We start from the raw sequence: 19,683 nt of genomic DNA, 5'->3' as shown, positions 1-19,683 counted from the left end.
TAAAGAAATACTTGAGGTTATTTCCCACGTCACCTCTATCAGTAGCATACAGCCCACTGACTGCCGCGCACAATTGTCCTTGTACGTCGTGACCAGTTGGCAGGTGCTTTTGCAGCTTCTGTTTAAAGTGTGTTTTGAGTCTGTACAGATTTAGCAGCTAGAGATTAACGCATGCAGCAACAGCAACAGATCGATTGCGATATATTCTGCAGACGCACACAGAGCAGACATCAGGGCGAGCAGAGGACCCCTGCTGTTTATGGTGTGCATGAGTAGACTTGTATGGAATTTCAGGCTGAGTGGGAAGGCCTGGGAGAGGCTCCTGTGTGCTTTTTCATGTCACTTTGATGCAGGAGATGTGTTCACATGGTGGCGTGAGTTCACAGATGGGGGCAGAGCGAGCAGGGAAGCTGCATGGAAACTGTAGTCCACACCCAGGCGTCAAGCGTCCAGACAAAGCCCACACATCCACACACACCTACACACACCCACTCGCACCACAAAGTCTGCCTCAGCAATGGTTATTACTGTTAATCTGAGCCTAATCGGTATCTGCTGAGTGCCTAGCATGCAGCTGATTACCATGGACAGTCATTTCAACATAAATACATTTCCCAGTAGTTCGCTTCAGCACCTGTCCATTGACTTCAATAATGTGTGTTTTAGATAAGTACATGGACATGACCTATAGTAATTGACGGTGTGCTAACAATGAGCTTCTTCTTTTGCATCCCATATTTAGACAACATACATTTAACATTTAAAAAGCAGCTCTCAAGACGTGGATCAAGCTTAGTCTTGGACTAAAATTCAGTACCAGCGTGTTTAGGCACACGTTGGGTTCAAACTAGACTAGTGTTCCAGCTCTGAAAGCCCACCTTTAATCTAAACCGGGCCTTTATTTTGTACCTTTTTGTCATATGTTAAATATCACGCATCACATCATATCATTTAAAAGACAAAATTATCATCGTCTACGAACATGACTTCTGCTGCCTTTAAAGTGTCTTCTGATTTTGTTGACATCACCATGCACCAGTAGGTGGGCCAATTAGATCCAATTAGATTTTATCTGCTCCTACCACTACCCTGGGCTGTGGTGTTACTAGGATTATAATTTTGACAGACGTTGAGTGTAGTATCACAATGCTCAACAGCAAACTGTACTACAGGAATAACGTTCTAATCATTGTCTGAACATAAAGTGCCAGTCCCTGGGACACTGATTAGACCTATTCTAAACTGAAGTGTCAGCTGGAAATGGTTTAAGGCTAAGCTTTGCTTGAATCTGGCTGCAAATGTTTATTGCTGGAGCTGGAATTAAGAGTATTGCAAATATGCTGAATAAACTTCAGTGATACTCCCTGATACTGTGCTTTCATATTCACTTTACATCATTATACTGCATTCTCAACTGAACAGTCCTTTAATGTGAGACCAGATTTAATAATGTGTAAGTGTCCATGGAGGTCCACTAAGCTGAGTGTAAGACGTGACACGGTAGGCTGAACAGCAGGCTCAAACAGTGGTGGCACTGGGCATCAGCTGCTGTTCATGACTGACACTCTACTGTCACATTCCATGAAAGAAACACACACACACACACACACACACACACACACACACACACACACTGCGGTGGAGCCTCGTGACATCCTGCTTCCACCACAAGTAAGGGGGAGAAGTTTTCCTCTCTGTCATCAGGAAGGGATGGATTGATACAGTTTTTAAGAGGAACAAATATGAAATAATCAGCCAGTATAATTTAACCTGAACTATCCAACAGTTTAGATAAAGGGGATTTCCATGTTCCAGAATTAAATGGTTATGATGTAAACAGTCAGTCAGTCAGTCAGAGTGATTTGATGTAAAATGCTCTGTTCTAGAGAAACTTAGTAAGTAGTTAGTAGTTTGATCTGGTCTGAATCAGCTAAAGAGTTTGTGAACTTTTTTGGTACGTTTTCCCCTTGGTTTGGTTATGGTTTGATTTCACACAGGGAGAAGCTCAAACACTCCAAAATAATTCACTCCAAACCATGGGAGAACATTCTCTCTGCTTATTGGTCAGACCTGTCTGGGGCAGGAGCTAGAAAGTCATGTGTTCTGGACTAGTGCATGTTTCGGGGCATCTTAACATGAAGCAACGGCAGAGATTACTGTGTTCACACCTGCTCAAACTACTTGAATTTTCACCAAGGCTGAAAACATCAGAATTGTTCCCAATGGTGGTGACTATAACCAGACATCTGAAGTGTTTATTGTCTATAAAAGCTATATTGCCGGGAGGCGTTAATGAAATGCAAAACAACTGCCTGATACCAAATATTTTGTTTGAGGTAATTTCATCTTACAGCGTATTATTTGTAATCATTATTTATAATTCATGAAATTGCTCAACAAAATGGTCCCAAATTGTAGTTCTTTAGCATTTAGCGCAGTTTTACCATCAGCAGCATGACATCTAAAAATCACTAGACACATCTTGGTTTGGAGTAAATAGAATGGCTATATTCGAGTTGTTGCCATTGTGGTCTCTTGTTCCCATCACCTGCACTGTAAAGAAATCTGTGCTGGGACGTTTCTCTACATCCAACCATTTCACATCAAATCCACTCTAACTCACCTTCAAGTAGATTTCCCTTTAAGTAGATCATGGTCACATTTATAAATGACAACAGTAAAATCTTCAGAAAGGCAAATTTCTCTTCATGTCAGAATTGTTTTGTAAATCATAAAGTAAAACAGTAAAACAGTCTCAAATATTGTTGCCTAACAGGAAGACGTCCACAAATACTCCTAAATTCCCAAAACTATAACATTGGCCAATTTTAATTGCCAAGTGACATCAGTGTGTCCTGTTCTCAATGTGCTGACTTTTACAGGACATCCATCCTGTGTGCGTGGATCAGTGACACTCGTGTGCTGCAGCGCGTGCGGAATGCAGGAGCTGCCGGTGAACCCCTGTCGCTCTCACGGTCAGCGGCTGCTGCTGAGACTCACATTTTCACACTGCCAAGGGGCCTTGACACAGGCAGGTCAACTGCTGGGGCCGCACTGAGCGCTCAGCTTACAGGCAGCCAGCGGAAAGCCAATAGTGGGAGTCCCGGAGGCCAACGCTTCACACACACCGGCCTGCGGAGAAGAATTCACTCAGCAATGCAGGACATCTTGCAGTCCATCACTCAAAACATCTCATAAAAACGAAAACATGCCAGTCAAGACCCATGACCTGTCTTTAATTCAGCAGCCGCACCCAGCTTAGGTGCTTTAAATAACCAATGGAGCACAACGTGTTTGTCTTTTTCACAATATACACTTCAAAACTGTACAAAACTATGTACACAGAGACAAGCTAGAGAGATTCAGACAGTACCACTGAACACGGCTCAGTCTTTAAAACGCACCCCTAAAAGTCCTTTTGAACAGAACGTGTCCAATGTAGCATTGAGATAGAAGCATCTGCTCCATTACAGTTCCGTTACAGGATCTGTCTCAACCAGACCAGCTCAAACACAAAAAGACCAAAACAAAAACAACAGGAAAAAAAAAAGAACAGGAAATGCCAGTACTGCTGACAAACATCTCTATTAAAATTCTACCTCTACCTCAACGGCAGAATTCAACCCTTAGAAGGGCAACTAAACTGATTGTTATACATTTCTGCACATTTCAGTTGGTTATGTAAACAAAGTCATTCATTGCGAGTTTGGTGTGAAAAGCTCTGTTCTAGAGAAACTTTCCATCTGATGAGTTTTACACTTTTAAAAAGCCCCTAAAAAGTCCCTATCCGGCATCTATTTTTAAACTCCAACCTAAAGGAGAGACATGCAGGATGGGCAAACTAGCTCCAAAGAAAACCTTTTTTCCCCCCTCTCAGATTTAATACCATTTTACGAATATCAGATTACGACATTTTAAGACTTGTATAGGTTCACTGGACCGTAAATAAAAATGTATGCATTTGTGGTGACCCCATGATGACAGGCTTCCATTCAACCAGTTTCTCTACAATGACCCATTTCAAAACAAACCATCGAATGACTTTTCTCAACCATTAAATCGTGCAGATGATTTGAAAACTCTTCTGTTTCCAGCTTTCTCCTATTGCTTCTTTGTGTGCTTACACTCATGAGATACAGGCATGATATTCAGCAGTCAATAATCAGGAAGCACCACAGACCCTGCCTGCATGAAAAAGGCCACAGCTAGAAAAGGTCCTATTTTAGTGACCTGAAACCAGCTGTTTTGTTTTTGTTTCTTACTGGGCAAAGAAGGACCACCACTAATCAGACACATCTGAGACTTGCTGCATTTTTGTTTGCACACAGATAGCACAGTCACACAAAATGCTGCACAAATTGTTGTGTCTTTGACCAAACATTTTTATGTAAGAGGCCTTCAAGTTTGGGATGGACACCGCTCCTAATTTTACAGAAATGGAATGAACCAGACCTTGTGGCTGGTGGGTAAACTATGAAAAAATGAGGGTGCAAAAAAGGTTCTTGTGCGGGACGCCATAAAGAGCCTTTTTTGGAAAAACGTGAAAATATAGACATTCATAAAGACCCTCAACATTATGTAAAGGTTATAGATCAATAGAAAGCTTTTGACTGTACAACCAAGTCTGAAACCATTAAGAAACTACTATTAAGAAAAATACTTAAAAGTATTTTTAAGCGGGCAGCCTGAGGCCGACCTCCTCCAAGATCAGTGTAAAAAGGCTCTAGAGAGGAGTGTGACTGTTGTAGAGCACTGGATCATCCTATCAATCAACTGAAGCAGAGATTCTCAGAGACACCTAAATCTGCCGCAGGTTAAACCCTACGATCATCCAGTCTCACCCAGCATTCTCTGTTTACCTGCAGAATACAAAATTACCCAATAACTTAAGCCCAGCATTGTGCATGTCCAATAGAAAGCAAGGCAAGAGATATTCCTGTCCTCTGACTAGGGCTGGGTATCTTTAGAAAAATGAAAAAAATATTTTTAGAAAATGAGGTCCTGGAAGAGAGTGCAATGAATGTGCATGCAGAATGTGATTTAGACAGCCAATTAGCAGTCCTGATTTTGGACCAAGCATGCTACTAGGCTTAAAGATGGTGATCAGACTGATTCTCTAAATCAGCACTGAAAGATACTGACACTCAGTAGTATTAAAGGAATTCCGTTGGAACCAGAAATTGTGTTGAATTTAAATACCCAGCCCAACGTCTAATGATCCTAAATTCAGCACATTAACAGCAGCTCAGAAAACAGAGATGATGGATCACATTATAGATGCATAGAAACTGTCTCCAACACTTCATCTCAGAGTACAAGTGGCAGACATGTCTGCCTTATTCTCTGCTCATTTTTCTGTGCACATTAAAACATCCTTCTCTGCTCCTGACAAGGCATTAGATTAGAACACACCTTGCCCCTCTGAATAACAATAAACCTCAATAAGACAACAAATCCAATTTACACATCAGTTAACAGAACACTGCATATGAGATGCACACTTTCACGGTCACTGAGACAGCCACTCCTTCCTGCTGCATATATACAGATAAACAGGAAATGTGCTGCTCTCAGATGTAGAAATAAGTTATCAGAGTTCACATGAAACAGGTAAACATCACAGTGTGTTTTGGTCCGCTCAGGTTCCACTCAGGCTGCTGCCCTCCGGGTCCAGCCTGCAGGGGGCAGTAGAGTCCAGTCGGACACAGTCTCGTGGGGTCGAGTAGCTTTCCTGAGCTTTGGTCTTCGTCTGGGGCCTTTGGTACTCTGAACAGATCCCGTTCTGAACCCCCAGAGGCTTTCTGATCTTAGGGCTGTCGTAAACACCCTCTGAGTGGTTTGCTCGGTCCAGTTTGACCTGGGGTGTTTGATAGCCCCCAGCAATTCCCCCAACCACCTTTCTGTAGTTACTGCTGTCCTTGGCTTTAAACGATGGGCTTTTGCTAAGGACCACACCCGGTACACTGTAGCTGGGATCAGGTAGGAAGCAGTCCTTACGGAAGGCATGTCGCTCGATGATTGGCGTGGCATACTCGGGCTCCTGATTGGTAAGCGGTAGGGCATACTGGTTGGCCGTGTGCAGGTAGTCATAATGAGTGGTGGTCTCGTTGATCTCTTCTTTGGCGTCTGTGTCCATTGGTCTGAAGGTGGAGCCCTTCCTGGACACGGTGCCCACTCCCAGCATGAGTGGCTGCTGGTAATCTGCAGAGGAAGAGATTAGACGGATTTAAACAAACAGTAAAAGTCATTAATCAAACTCATTGGGCAGAGATTCATCCCACAGCAAGCTAATGATCCCAAACATACTACGAAAGCAGGTCTTTTTCAAAGTAAAAAAAAAGTGAAAGTATGAATCTTAGATTTCACGCAGTCTTTGCATACATAAAATATGTACTAACAAAGTACTAACATAACTGCTGTAATGTACATATCACTGCTATCTCCCAAACATTATGGTGCCCTGAAATGTGGGGGAACAACATGGCAAAACCTAAATGTATGCATATACCCTTAAATTAAAGTCTTTTTAATCACATCTGATTTGCTTCCGATTTGAAATTGTAGAGCAGCTATGGAACACAGGGGCATTTTAAAGAAAAAAAAAAAAATGATCTTTTTCCCAAACATTATGAATGGCATTGTATTTAGTTCATACACAGCTTTATCATAGCCAAGAAGTGCTGCATGATAAGGACATAAAATGTCCTTTGCAACATCCAGCAGCTTTATTAGATATTCTGACAGTATGTTTGACTCAATGTGCTGCAAGTTATCTAACCCCTGACCACAACTATGAACAAACGGCACTGTATTGTTATAAAATCTATATAAAAAGAAATGAGACTGGTAAAGGCTTGCCAGTCACTTGTGCAGAGGTTATTGACTACAGTATACAGTAATGTCAACAGTCAAAAAGTAAACAAGAGAAATGACAGGAATGGCTAAAGACTATAGCTAGGAATAAAAAGTCCTCAAGCCTGCAGGCTAGTGACAATATCTAACGTCTACAGCTGATTACATGCTTCAAACAAGACAGTCCTACACTGCAATGCGGATCATGAAAACTCCATTAAAAAATACAAGTAAACTATTGCTAAGTAACAACAATGGTCATTTTATGCTCCCAATGCAAAAACTATAGAACACTTCAGATCATGTGTTATCAGGAATAGTGTAAAATAGCACAGAAGTGGCACACTCTAGTTATGTCACTTCAGATTCGTTACATATTGTGACCCACACTTGACTAATTACTTATTATTCAGTACAAAGGTCTATTAAAAGAAACTGAGTTAAACCCTTGATGTAAAGTGTTAAGAGATTGGTCTGCATTATTTTGACTACAATTGTTGACTACAATTCCAACACTACATCTATGTGAGTTTGTGTCATGTTACAATTTTAAAACATAAGTTGAGCACTTACTACTTACAAAACAAAAAAACAACAACAAAAAAACAGGCTACAGGCTAATGCTGGGGTTAGAGAGAGAGAGCATCTGATAACTAATGTAAAAGTAACAGAAGGCAGTACTCTGACAATCTTCACTGTATAAACTACATTAACTGCCTAAATAACATGTCCTTCAAACCATATGAAGTTACATCTAATAGTCAAGCCTATATAGTTTATGTATGACATACTGTCTACAAAAATAGCATATACAGAGCACAAATATCAAATGTAAAAACGCTTTAAAATGATCATTCTTACTCCCAGATCTGGGTGTAAAACATCCATTGCTACAGTAACAGGACAATTACATTACAACTATAAGTAACAATTAAGAAAAAGTACAAACTAAGAATTTCTCATTTTGAGGAAATTAGTTAATATCTTGAGAGCTTGAGAGTTTGAAAAACAAAATTTGGTTGCAGATATCTCCTGTTTTCAATTCCATCTGATTTAACATCATTAAGCACTGATTTACCAAACCAGGTGTTGTTGATAACCATAAATAATATTAGACTCATGAAGAGAGCTTTGGAGATGTGTTAGGAAACACAGAGGTGTGAATCCACTACTTTTCTAATGTTATTTGTATTTATTCTAATATAAGAGAAACACTTACAACTTCCTTCCCTTTTTAAATTAAAATTTTTTACAGATGTCATTTGCATATTACTGTGCATTTTATTTCTGTATGTCTAGATATAAAATACAGAAATAAAAACTATAAAAACAAATATATTCATATTTCTACAGACGTACAAGGAAGTAGTCAGCATTTGCAGGAGCGTTTTTTCCCCCTTTTTTTAAAGGCCTTAAAGTGCACCAAAAATGTTCTTGCAGATATAATGCTTGTGTCATTCAGTCCATTTGAGATGACTAAACAAGCTCTGACGCAAGTGTATGATGTTTTGGTGTGTAAGAAATGTGTATGATTCATGCGGTTTGCACAATTAGTAATTAGTGCACATAAACCTTCATCACCTTGACAGGACGCATGGCCCATTACATCCACCTCAGCATGGCAACCATTGAACTACCTGGCTCTCTCCAGGCAAACCCAAACCAGGCATTTAATCAGAAACATTGTGCTGCAATTTAATTTACCAATTTGAGCACTATGCTGCTCAGATCACAAATCCAAAGTGCTGCAATTATAGTCATCACTTCTGAATACAAAAGTGGCTAAAAAGCTTCAGAGAACAAACGGGAGCAGTATCACTGAGGACTGGGCACCCTACCTGCCATGTCGCTGGTGACGAGGTCCATTTTTGGCAGGGGATCTTTCTCCGAGCTGTAGCTGAAGGTGAACTCTGTAGACTGGTGCCTGGCAGAAGGATGTTTTACCTGCTTCCAGCAACCTGTAATGTGTGAAACACTAACCAGTCAGTCTTAATGAAAGGATGGACGCGTACAGCACAACTGCTAAGCCTTAAATCATAGACCTGTGCGATTGTGTATGGATAAGATGAGATGGTAGGTAGAGGAATATCCTCATGGTTTGTTCTAGATAATCTTAAGGGTCAAAATTGTTTACAGTGGTGATGGGAACCAGACATTTGAATATTGTAATGCTTCTAAACTCACAGAAAGTCATTACATCAAATGGTGATTAATATGCTGCCCTGACACCTCAGACCTTCGCTTAAAAGTAAGGTTTTGGACTATTCTGTGATAATCTATTAAGAGATTACACAAGGCTTGTGAAGATTCACTGGTGGTTTTTGAAAGTAAATAATGTGATTACTTTTACATATGCGACTGTTTTTGTGTTGTGGCCCCTGGTTCCCTTCATCACCAATTTCACATCGAACCACTCTGAATGAGTATTTTTAATTCAGCAGAACAAACTAAGCATCTTACTCTTACCATCCTCAAAACACACGATTTATATATTTTCAAGACCGAGTTGAGCATTTGCTCATAAAACAACTGCAGTCAAAACACAGACACCTCCTAAAACTGCAAACAGGAATTGACAACTGGCAAATGAGTTTTCTACACAGAGGATTTTCACATTACAGCTGCTGGCAGTAGTCTGCTTTGTGTATTTATTGCACTCTCTGTTTGTACCTAGCTTCAGCACAGCTGTTGTGGCACTGCATTGCCAGTTCCTGCATTTCCTGGGCTTTTAAGAGTTTTTAAGGGTGTACGGCTTTGACTGAAGCAGTGTGAACTATTTGGTTTTCTGCTTGTATTACTAACCTGTTTGTTGTGGATCTGCAGAGTTGTATGTGTTCTCTTTGGTTTTCTTTCTGTGGGAGAGAGACAGACAGACAAAGAAATGTTTGAATTTAATTAAAGACCACAATTTAAAATAGAAAAACAAAACAAAAAAACAATCCCATTACAAATCAAACACATTTCTCTTAAAACACAAATACTACTAATTCCACTATAGCTTAAAACAATAAAACATCTGCATGGCTCTAATCTGGAAGACTTTTAAACTACCATATCTGCTTGTAGTGCTAAATAATTAGCCAGGAATGTCTACAACTGAAAAACACAATAAAAAGTAAATGTAAAGAAGAGTGAGAGAGCCAGGGAGAAAGAGGACACTATTAGCACGTTTGTTGCAAGTTTGTTACTGTAACTATTGTTACATTACGTTACATTACATTCTTACGTTGCTTCCCATCTTTGTAATTTGTACTGTTATTTGTATTCTACACCTTGAACAATAGGTGAGTACAATCCTAGACACCGGAGGCTTATACCAGTCTCTGCTGATTAGTCATAAACATCAACCACAGCAAGTAGGTCTTTTATTAGATGCTGAAAATGGCTCCACATTCGTGCACACACTCTTAAAAACTTTTGTGCAGAGTTAAACAAAACCTGCATAATTAGCAACAGAAAGGGAGTGGAGATGAGCTCTCCGTGTGCTTAAGTAGTAAATATCTGAGCTCCTGCTTTCCTTTGTTGAACTAAGACAAACTGAAATGATACAACTGCATAACTTACTTATGAAGCACCTTGTAGAGGCAGATCACCAGTAGCAGCAGAGCCACAAACACCACAGTGGGCACCAGGATGATGGCCAGCTTAACTGTGCAAAGAGGGGTGGGAGACAGAGCATCAGTGACCATGTTAAACCACATGGGTCTCACATTAAAACAATCCACAGGAGGCAGTGGGTTACACTCAGGAACCACAAAACAATAATGTTCAATAGACTAATTACTTTATTTAGTTTCATTATTAATAGTAATCACAATAACCCACCCTCAGGCAAACAGCTGCCAAGTAACATAATGGTCAAAGATTAAGATATACTCATTGGAATTAAAAGCTTAACTTTAGAGGGGTGTATGCTGATCATTTTACAGTGGCTGAGAAGGTTGTAAAATATTATATTTCTGACCCAGAATTGTCCGTTTTAACAACAACAACTACGCTGAACTATGACAAAATTTATACCTAGATCGGCCTGGGAAGGCACAGGCTCGGTGAAGTCCATTTCCTCTACTGGAGGCTTTGGTCCGGTGGGAAGGGCCTCTTGTGTGACCTGAGATGATGCACTCACTATAATAAAGAGAGTATTAGGGTTTTGAGGATAGTCTTGTCAGTGTTGTGCTTTAAAGCTCACTAGCTTATTAAGAATCAGCAAACTACTGCAGGATTTATCTTATCCATAGATAACCAATAACACACCTGGAGTAGTTCTGACATATGGGCATCCCAGCAGGTCCACTGTCAGGCTGATCCCCTGGTGCCACTGTAGTGGGATGAAACGAAGGTAGCGTGCTGTAATGGCTGGATGGAAGGTATTGCGAGTCTGGTGGAGATTATCCACCTTGCCTTCAAATATCTACAAGAAAAACACAATTATCATAAAATTATTTTATTTTAATATTTAAGAGAGATATACACACACACACACACACACACACACACACACACACACACACACACACACACACACACACACACACACACACACACACACTAAAGGCCAAAAGTTTGGACACACCTTATTCAATGCATTTTCTGTATTTTCTTGACTATTTACATTGTAGATTCTCACTGAAGGCATCAAAACTATGAATAAACACATGTGGAGTTATGTACTTAACAAAAAACTACTAAATAACTGAAAACATGTTTTATATTCTAGTGTCTTCAAAAGAACCACCCTTTGCTCTGATTACTGCTTTGCACACTCTTGGCATTTTCTCAATGAGCTTCAAGAGGTAGTCATCTGAAATGGTTTTCAGGTGTGCCTTATCAAGGTTAATTAGTGGAATTTCTTGCTTTATCAAAGGGGTTGGGACCATCAGTTGTGTTGTGCAGAAGTCAGGTTACTACACAGCAGACAGCCCTATTGGACAACTGTTAAAATTCATATTATGGCAAGAACCAATCAGCTAACTAAAGAAAAATGAGTGGCCATCATTACTTTAAGAAATTAAGGTCAGTCAGTCCGGAAAACTGCAAAAACTTTAAATGTGTCCCCAAGTGGAGTCACAAAAACCATCAAGTGTTACAGCGAAACTGGCACACACGAGGACCGACCCAGGAAAGGAAGACCAAGAGACACCTCTGCTTCTCAGGACAAGTTCATCCGAGCCACCAGCCTCAGAAATCGCAAGTTAACAGCAGCTCAGATCACAGACCAGTTGAATGCCACACAGAGTTCTAGCAGCAGACCCATCTTTAGAACAACTGTTAAGAGGAGACTGCGCAAATCAGGCCTTCATGGTCAAATAGCTGCTAGGAAACCACTGCTAAGGAGGGGCAACAAGCAGAAGAGATTTGTTTGGGCCAAAAAACACAAGAAATGGACATTAGACCAGTGGAAATCTGTGCTTTGGTCTGATGAGTCCAAATTTGAGATCTTTGGTTCCAACCGCCGTGTCGTTGTGAGACGCAGAAAAGGTGAACGGATGGTTTTTACATGCCTGGTTCCCACTGTGAAGCATGGAGGACGAGCTGTGATGGTGTGGGGGTGTTTTGCTGGTGACACTGTTGGGGATTTATTCAAAATTAAAGGCACACTGAACCAGCATGGCTACCACAGCATCCTGCAGCGACATGCCATCCCATCTGGTTTGCGTTTAGTTTTACCATCATTTACCATCATTTATTTTTCAACAGGACAATGACCCCAAACACACCTCCAGGCTGTGTAAGGGCTATTTGACCAAGAAGGAGAGTGATGGAGCATGCGGCAGATGACTTGGCCTCCACAGTCACCGGACCTGAACCCAATCGAGTTTGGGGTGAGCTGGACCGCAGAGTGAAGGCAAAGGGGCCAACAAGTGCTAAACACCTCTGGGAACTCCTTCAAGACTGTTGGAAAACCATTTCAGGTGACTACCTCTTGAAGCTCATTGAGAGAATGCCAAGAGTGTGCAAAGCAGTAATCAAAGCAAAGGGTGGTTCTTTTGAAGACACTAGAATATAAAACATGTTTTCAGTTATTTAGTAGTTTTTTGTTAAGTACATAACTCCACATGTGTTCATTCATAGTTTTGATGCCTTCAGTGAGAATCTACAATGTAAATAGTCATGAAAATACAGAAAACGCATTGAATGAGAAGGTGTGTCCAAACTTTTGGCCTGTACTGTATACATAAAATAAAATAGCTAACTATATTCCAGTGCAAGAAAAAAATTTAGTTTATTTGAATGTTCAAATCAACCAGGTCTTACTGTTTCTTCAGAGCTGTTATAGTGGGTGTAATTCCGCCAGCGACTCTTCTCTTTATACAGAATTTTGTAGCTTCTCACAAAGTAGTCAGAAGTTGTTGAACCCTTGGTTAAAATCCCTGCAAATAAAAAACAAAAATGTCATTAGGAGGTAAGGAGGTACAAATAACTAATTTCTTAACTAGTCTATCTTCCAGAATGGCTAGACATTTTTCCACCAGGCTTCTTTCAATTTTAAAATGAAAGTGATTCAGTTAAAAAAAACAAAAAAACATTTAGGTCACAAAATAAATGTATGCAGAAGGCCCAATGGATACACAAAATTCTCACGAATATTAAAGTTACTTAAAATCTCAATCAGCTTCCATTATCTGCAAGCTGGATTTCTGTGGTAAATATTGTGCTGGTTTAAGGCCAGGAAGAAGTATGCCAAGCCAAAGACCAGTCATTACCCATTACCCAGATTTTACCCATGAGAGGTGGAGATTTAATGAAAACAATAGGAGCATTGGTCTTTACGAGATACTCTGAATGTAGCTACATCTCTTAGACTGAAGCCTGTGTCTTAAGAATGATCTCTCATCATGCAGTGAACCTATGATCTAACTGAATCTATTAATTGAATGGTAAATTCAAACCAAAAAATATTTCATTTTAATTTCTAAGAACCTCCAAGAACCCAAGCTGTGACTCATAGTCACATGGCTACCTGTGGAGTACTGCATCATTAAATATAACACCAGCTGTATAGTATTATGAGTGAAAATGTTTAAAAACTGAACTTTGCCACTCAATTCAATGCCCTGGTCTTCAGGACTTTCAGCTCTTTATTTACATAGGCTAACACCAGGTCGACACTCCATTTTGCCTGTACTTGAATTTTGTACTGATATAAAAGGAGAGGTTTGTTAAGCTGCCTGTGTTTAACTTTACATGCAAGTGATCTAATTCTTTCACTTGTTAACACAACTAACTATAATGACCAAACCAAGGTTGTATGGCTTGACGAGCAGAGGCTCCTGACCTTCTCTGAATGAAGAGCAGTATTCTTCAGTTACACCATATTATGCTCCCACTGCTAAGATAACACAGCTTCCTCTTTCTGAGAAGCTAACTCCAGTCAGAGCCACCCCATATAAAAGCGATGCTTCCGTACAAGAGACAAAGTGTTCATTCTCTGACTCTGAATGTACAGCGCCTCCTTAAGCAGCATGAAATTGGCCTGGCTGTGCTGACTACACACACCATGCTCAAAATAAACGCAGCGTCCGGCCGGCTCCTATATTTAAATGTGCCTTTGTGAAAAGGCCTGTATGTTTGCAAGAAAACCAGATAGAAGGCCTTTCAATTCTTTTTACGCAATACCAGGAACGAGTAAAAGGATGCAACCATCAAATGGGCGTAAAGCAGAGGAGGCTAAGGGCTTCTCATGTGCTCTGGGTTTGTAACACTGGGGACTTATTCGATGGTCACATGAAAGGTCCTTTGGATAATCACCCCTTGTTTATTCTCTGATAGATGTGTGTACACTATATGTCCAAATGTTTGTAGACACCTGCTAACAAACGGAAATCAAGGGTATTAATAGGGAGTTTGTTCTTCATTTGCTGCACTAACAACCTCTACCTATCCATTGTGCTTTACATCAGATGGTGCAACATTGCTGTGAGGCCCATGTGCAGCTGCTTCAGAGCATTCCAATCAATTGGCAGTGCTTTTCTATGAAGAGACACAACTCTGTGCTTGTGACAGCAAGGGTGCACTTTAAAGCAGTCAAGCTCACTGTTAGGGCTATTAACTATTAGGGCTGTATAGATATATTTAAATGTATAGTGTAATGTAAATGCTTAGTTTTTATTCTTAAAAACTAAGCATTCCCACTAACCCTTGATTAATCTTGGTTTAAGGGGCTGTCTGATTATTTTGTTAATGTGTTAAAATGTTTCTAAAATGTTTGTTACATACTATTGACAGAAAAATAATAAAATGGTCATTTTAATTTCCTCTGTTGTATTCAAGTTAGGCAGGACAATTAAAATAACAGAATTAGTCCCACCCAAAAGAACACCTGTGAGTTAACATTTTTAAAACACTTAGTAACTCCCAAAAAATACATGCCCTTACGTTATGTGATGTTTATTATGTGCTAATGTAATATTAAAATTCAATACTTGTTTAATAAATGATTCTGAAGTAATAGAAGCAAACAAAGAAGGAATATGAAAAAAAAAAAAAGAAAATGTGCCTGCAGTGTCTATTATTAGAGTGATTTGCTTCCTTCTGTATATTTCATTGACTAGTGTAATGTAACCAACATGTTATAATGTTTATATATATGTTTATAATGTTCCTAAAATGTTACAGTGCTAAACTTCACCAAATGCTAATGGCATTTATGTGATTGGCCCATATTGCACGCAGCTTGAAAGAAGACTTCTACCAGAATACAAAAACATTATGTTCGCTGCTAAAGGATAGTTTAGGTGGTCAGGGCTACATCACACTCAATCCACATACAGTCTCAACTTGGCTCCACTTGAATTACGGCTTGAAATTTACTTTATTGAAAACGAGGGTTGTTTCATGATCCAAATACAAATCTTTAGGATTGAGGAGATTTAATACTCGCAATCGAGTTGACAATCCATTACAGTGCACACAGGTTTTGCCATAATCTTAATGTCCAAATCTAAATCTAAATGTCTTTAAGTTCAGCTATATTGGGCAGCTGAACAGGATTTCATTTAGTTCATTCAGTAAAGTGGTAGAGATTAGTACAAGCCACATGCACATAATTCTCTACTGCAGAAAAGAATTAGGAAACCCAACACAGCCTGCTGACCCACAGACATACAATGTGAGTGCTCACTGTATTTAAAGCATTGCTTTTTTTCATTATTAAATCTGATATCTGATGTTAGAACAATAGCTAATAATCACAATCAGAATTTGTTATGTAGGATTATCAATACGATTCTAATAAAGAAATGTAAAATATGTTATATATAATATTACAGCAAATATTAAATAGGTTGAAAGTTAAAATGAATAATAATAATAATAATATTTTATATATATATATATATATATATATATATATATATATATATATATATATATGCAATTCCATTTCTCTGAAGGACAACAAGACACAAGATGCTTTGCTGTACTTTTAGTAACTCTAACCTGTAATTCTTTTCTTCTCTCCCAGGTCCAGCTGCAGCCACTGTTTCCCATTAGAGTCAGCGGTCCACATGCCTGTAGGAGAGACTGTGTTGGTGTCTTTAGGGGTCCGATCAACCGGAGTTCCCTCTAAACTGTTTTTCTCCCACGAGGAGCTAATAGAAAGTGGCTGAAGAATGGTCTGTCTGTTACAGTCTGTGGAAGGAGAAAGAAAGACGAGAAGAGAGTGTGAGTGGGAGGTTATTTTTTTCCCCTTTTAAAAGGCTCAGTAAGTAGTTTCAAATAGTCTGTGCTCTCCTCTAATGTGGCCTGTGTAAAAACAGTCAAATTGGCATCAGCTTTCATTCTTGAAGAAAGCAGTGGGCTTCATGAAATTGATGAAGAGGGGGAAAAAAAATAACAGAACATCAAAAGGGCAAGTTGGTTTTCTGCTTGTGCCTAGAGTTTGTCTGACATAATAAAATGCATGTGGAGCAATAACTAATTTATGGTGAGCTGTGACTCAACAGGAAGAGCAGGCCTATTAAAAAACCCACCATCTGTATACTTAAACAGAGGCACATGTTCTAGGAACAAACAAGAGGAAGAAAACAGAAATCTGATATTCTTCTTAACAAAATAAATCTTACGTACTTCCTCAGGAAAAACACATCATGCATCTGACCTGTGTGCGCAGGAAAATGACTCCACATAGCATAAGAAAGAGATGCTAAGGGAGGAGATGGAAAAAAATCCTGATTCAAGCTGCTTACGAAAGATTGACAGTAAGGAGGTACTGGGTAGGGGGATGACTTCATGGCTTTGTCACAGTCATGAGTGCATTGTAGTGATGTAAGCTAATTCCACAGTGAAGCCCATTGATTGCTAGTCACTATCTGCTTCACCCATGAGGTGCGTCGGTCATTCAGTCATTCTGCTTTCACACAGCGATACTGACCAATGGACATTTAGAAAGATGCTCCTGAACGCTAACTTGTTTAAAGTTGTATTTCTATCTAACTTGTTTTTTGTGCATTAAAAACAAGCAAGTCAAGCTGCTTAAAGCTATTCCTAGTAAAGGCACAAACGAGCAGGGCAGAAGTTCAGGTGCGTGAAGTAGCCGTTAGAGCTGCATGTTGGCAGCAGGCTGCTGTTTAGCTGGTCGTCGTGGTGCTTGGCACACTGGTGTGCTGTGAGTCACCTGAGGCCTGCTGGTACAGGTAGAGCTGCACTGGAGAAAAGGCCTCCTATGTCAGACTCGGTCAGGCGGAAATAAATCAATTCAGGCGATAAGAGGTTCCCACGCTTCCCAAACCAACCTGTTAAACCAGAAGGCTTTCTCTCAGCTTAACGGACACAAAGCCTGTCAGTTCACCATGGATTCTGATCTACTTCCCTATTTTAAGTCGACATGTAAATAAAATGGAGCACAAAGAGGCATGGCTGGCAAACCAAGAGACCACAAATTATCGCCTTGCCCATAAATGAATACTTAATCATTAGAACAATAACAGAAAATAATCTTAAAGCAATTTAAAATAATAATAATAATAATAAATGGTAATCCAGGATTATTTGTTGTTATCAGCTCATACCTGCTTTGACTAAGTTTCATTAAGGTAAGTGGAGTGTTATGCAGGTGGTGGATTAGAATGAATCTATGTAATTATTGAAGACATCAAGCAGAAAGCTTCTAAATATCTCAAAATATTCAAACTACTTTTATATTTGAACATTTGAAGTAAATTCTATAAACAAGTAAATCTCCCCACTATATTGACACACAACTGTCAAATGTGGACTTAAGGAAGGTGCGTCTTGTCTCTAGACTTTTAGACCTCTATTCCTGTCTTGATAAGATGTGAAGGATTATTTTTCACCAAGGAAATAAATCCAATTTCATGTATTAATTGATCATCTGGGCTTTCCAGGTATTCTTTCTTTTTAAATGAGATGAGTCTGGTGCAATTCCACTCTCAATCATGGTGCTTGGTAAAAAGAAAATAATTTAATAATGAAAGAAAACCTGGAGACTGTGAATATTATTATAATCCTAATGTGTTTTGCCATGCAGGCCATCATCAAACGCTTTCTTTTTAAGAATTTACCAGATTGTTAATGTGACCACTCCTGGAGTTTAAAACAATGAGGAAACCGGCCACAGCTTATCAATCAGTTGTTCAATTATTTTTGAGTCTGTAAAAATGGAGGAACTATGTAAAAAATGTCTGTAACTGCAGAACTGCTAATGCAATATTTTTGTTAAACCCATTGAATTAAAGCTGAATGTCCACGCTTTACACATTCAAATCACATCTTGATTGTCCAATTTCAAACCATTGTGGTGGTGCAGAAGGACAAAGTTACAAAAATTCCTAACTGTACACTGAGTGCACAAAAAACAGAATTAAAAAAAAGTGTGATGTAAGAGTCTTACCACTTGTGACAAATGTGAAGAATGAATCGGACAAAGAGTCGCTGAAAAAGAAAGAGAGAGAGAGAGAGAGAGAGAGAGATACATCAGTCAGAGCTGAATAATCACAACTACAGTGATAAATGTAGGAGCTGTCATGTGAGAGGAACACCCACTGGGGCCAAAGAGGAGCAGATCCTCTATTGTTCCCCCCATACTCCTTCCTAAATCACAGCTAAACTGAGCTCAGGCCTTTGTTCCAAAAGCCCTCCTACCACCCCCAAAAGCCTGTTTCCCCCCCGAACTCCATGGAGGTCTGGGGCAAAGCTGTGCTCCTCGAGAGAGCTGTGTGGGTCTAATTAGAGGGGGCATGACAGAGAAATTGCATCTTTCTCAGTTATTACTTAAGAACGTGTCATTTTCACAGGCTTCCTGGCTGGGACGACTTTTTCATCATTCTTATCGCTCCAGTTTGCATGTGCAGTAAAGCAGTTTTATGCTCCATAAAAACAGCAGGAATCAATCTATTTTGATCACCGGCCACCAACAGACACATGCACTAAGCAACATCAACATAGCGTGGCATCACAAAGTTAAACTACTTTTACTTTTTATGGCACTAAGCAAACCTTCTTGTCCAGAGTGACTTACAGAAGTGCTTAGCTGTCCACTTAGAAGATACTTTAAATTAGTGTAAACAGGCAAGTCCAAACATATCTCTGATTCAGAATACCTAACCACCAAATACATTCACATACGCTTAAATTACTAATTACCAGTACTTTGTTTAAATATTTAACTAGCCAACACCATTTCCTTGTTAACAGGTTGAATTTACCCATATGTATAGCTTAGTCACTTAGAGAACTATTCAGAATTTTTTTAATTTTGAAGAATGTTTGCATCAATAAAAGAGGCTGAACGTGAAATCAGGACGCTAATTCAGTACAGTATTTTTCTTTGTTTTCTCAAATGCTGGACTTTGGTTATATTTTTACTTATCA

At 39.4% G+C, this 19,683-nt stretch overlaps 1 protein-coding gene across 1 annotated transcript in view; it reads right to left on the bottom strand.

Moving 5' to 3' along the window:
* Nucleotides 1–3,228: 3,228 nt before the first annotated feature.
* dcbld1 (discoidin, CUB and LCCL domain containing 1) overlaps nt 3,229–19,683 on the bottom strand; it is a 38,023-nt gene continuing 21,568 nt past the window's right edge. Inside the window, exons 7-15 of the mRNA XM_072686184.1 lie at nt 18,704–18,744; nt 16,291–16,482; nt 13,108–13,223; nt 11,107–11,263; nt 10,873–10,977; nt 10,417–10,501; nt 9,655–9,704; nt 8,691–8,810; nt 3,229–6,201 (exon numbers count right to left, since the gene is read on the bottom strand). Coding sequence (XP_072542285.1) covers nt 5,639–6,201; nt 8,691–8,810; nt 9,655–9,704; nt 10,417–10,501; nt 10,873–10,977; nt 11,107–11,263; nt 13,108–13,223; nt 16,291–16,482; nt 18,704–18,744 — 1,429 coding nt within the window. The 3' untranslated portion in view covers nt 3,229–5,638. The remainder of the gene's footprint in view (nt 6,202–8,690; nt 8,811–9,654; nt 9,705–10,416; nt 10,502–10,872; nt 10,978–11,106; nt 11,264–13,107; nt 13,224–16,290; nt 16,483–18,703; nt 18,745–19,683) is intronic.

This window comes from Salminus brasiliensis, chromosome 1 (genome assembly GCF_030463535.1).
Source record: "Salminus brasiliensis chromosome 1, fSalBra1.hap2, whole genome shotgun sequence".
NCBI lineage: Eukaryota > Metazoa > Chordata > Actinopteri > Characiformes > Bryconidae > Salminus > Salminus brasiliensis.
This window is presented reverse-complemented; position numbering and strand designations above follow the sequence as displayed.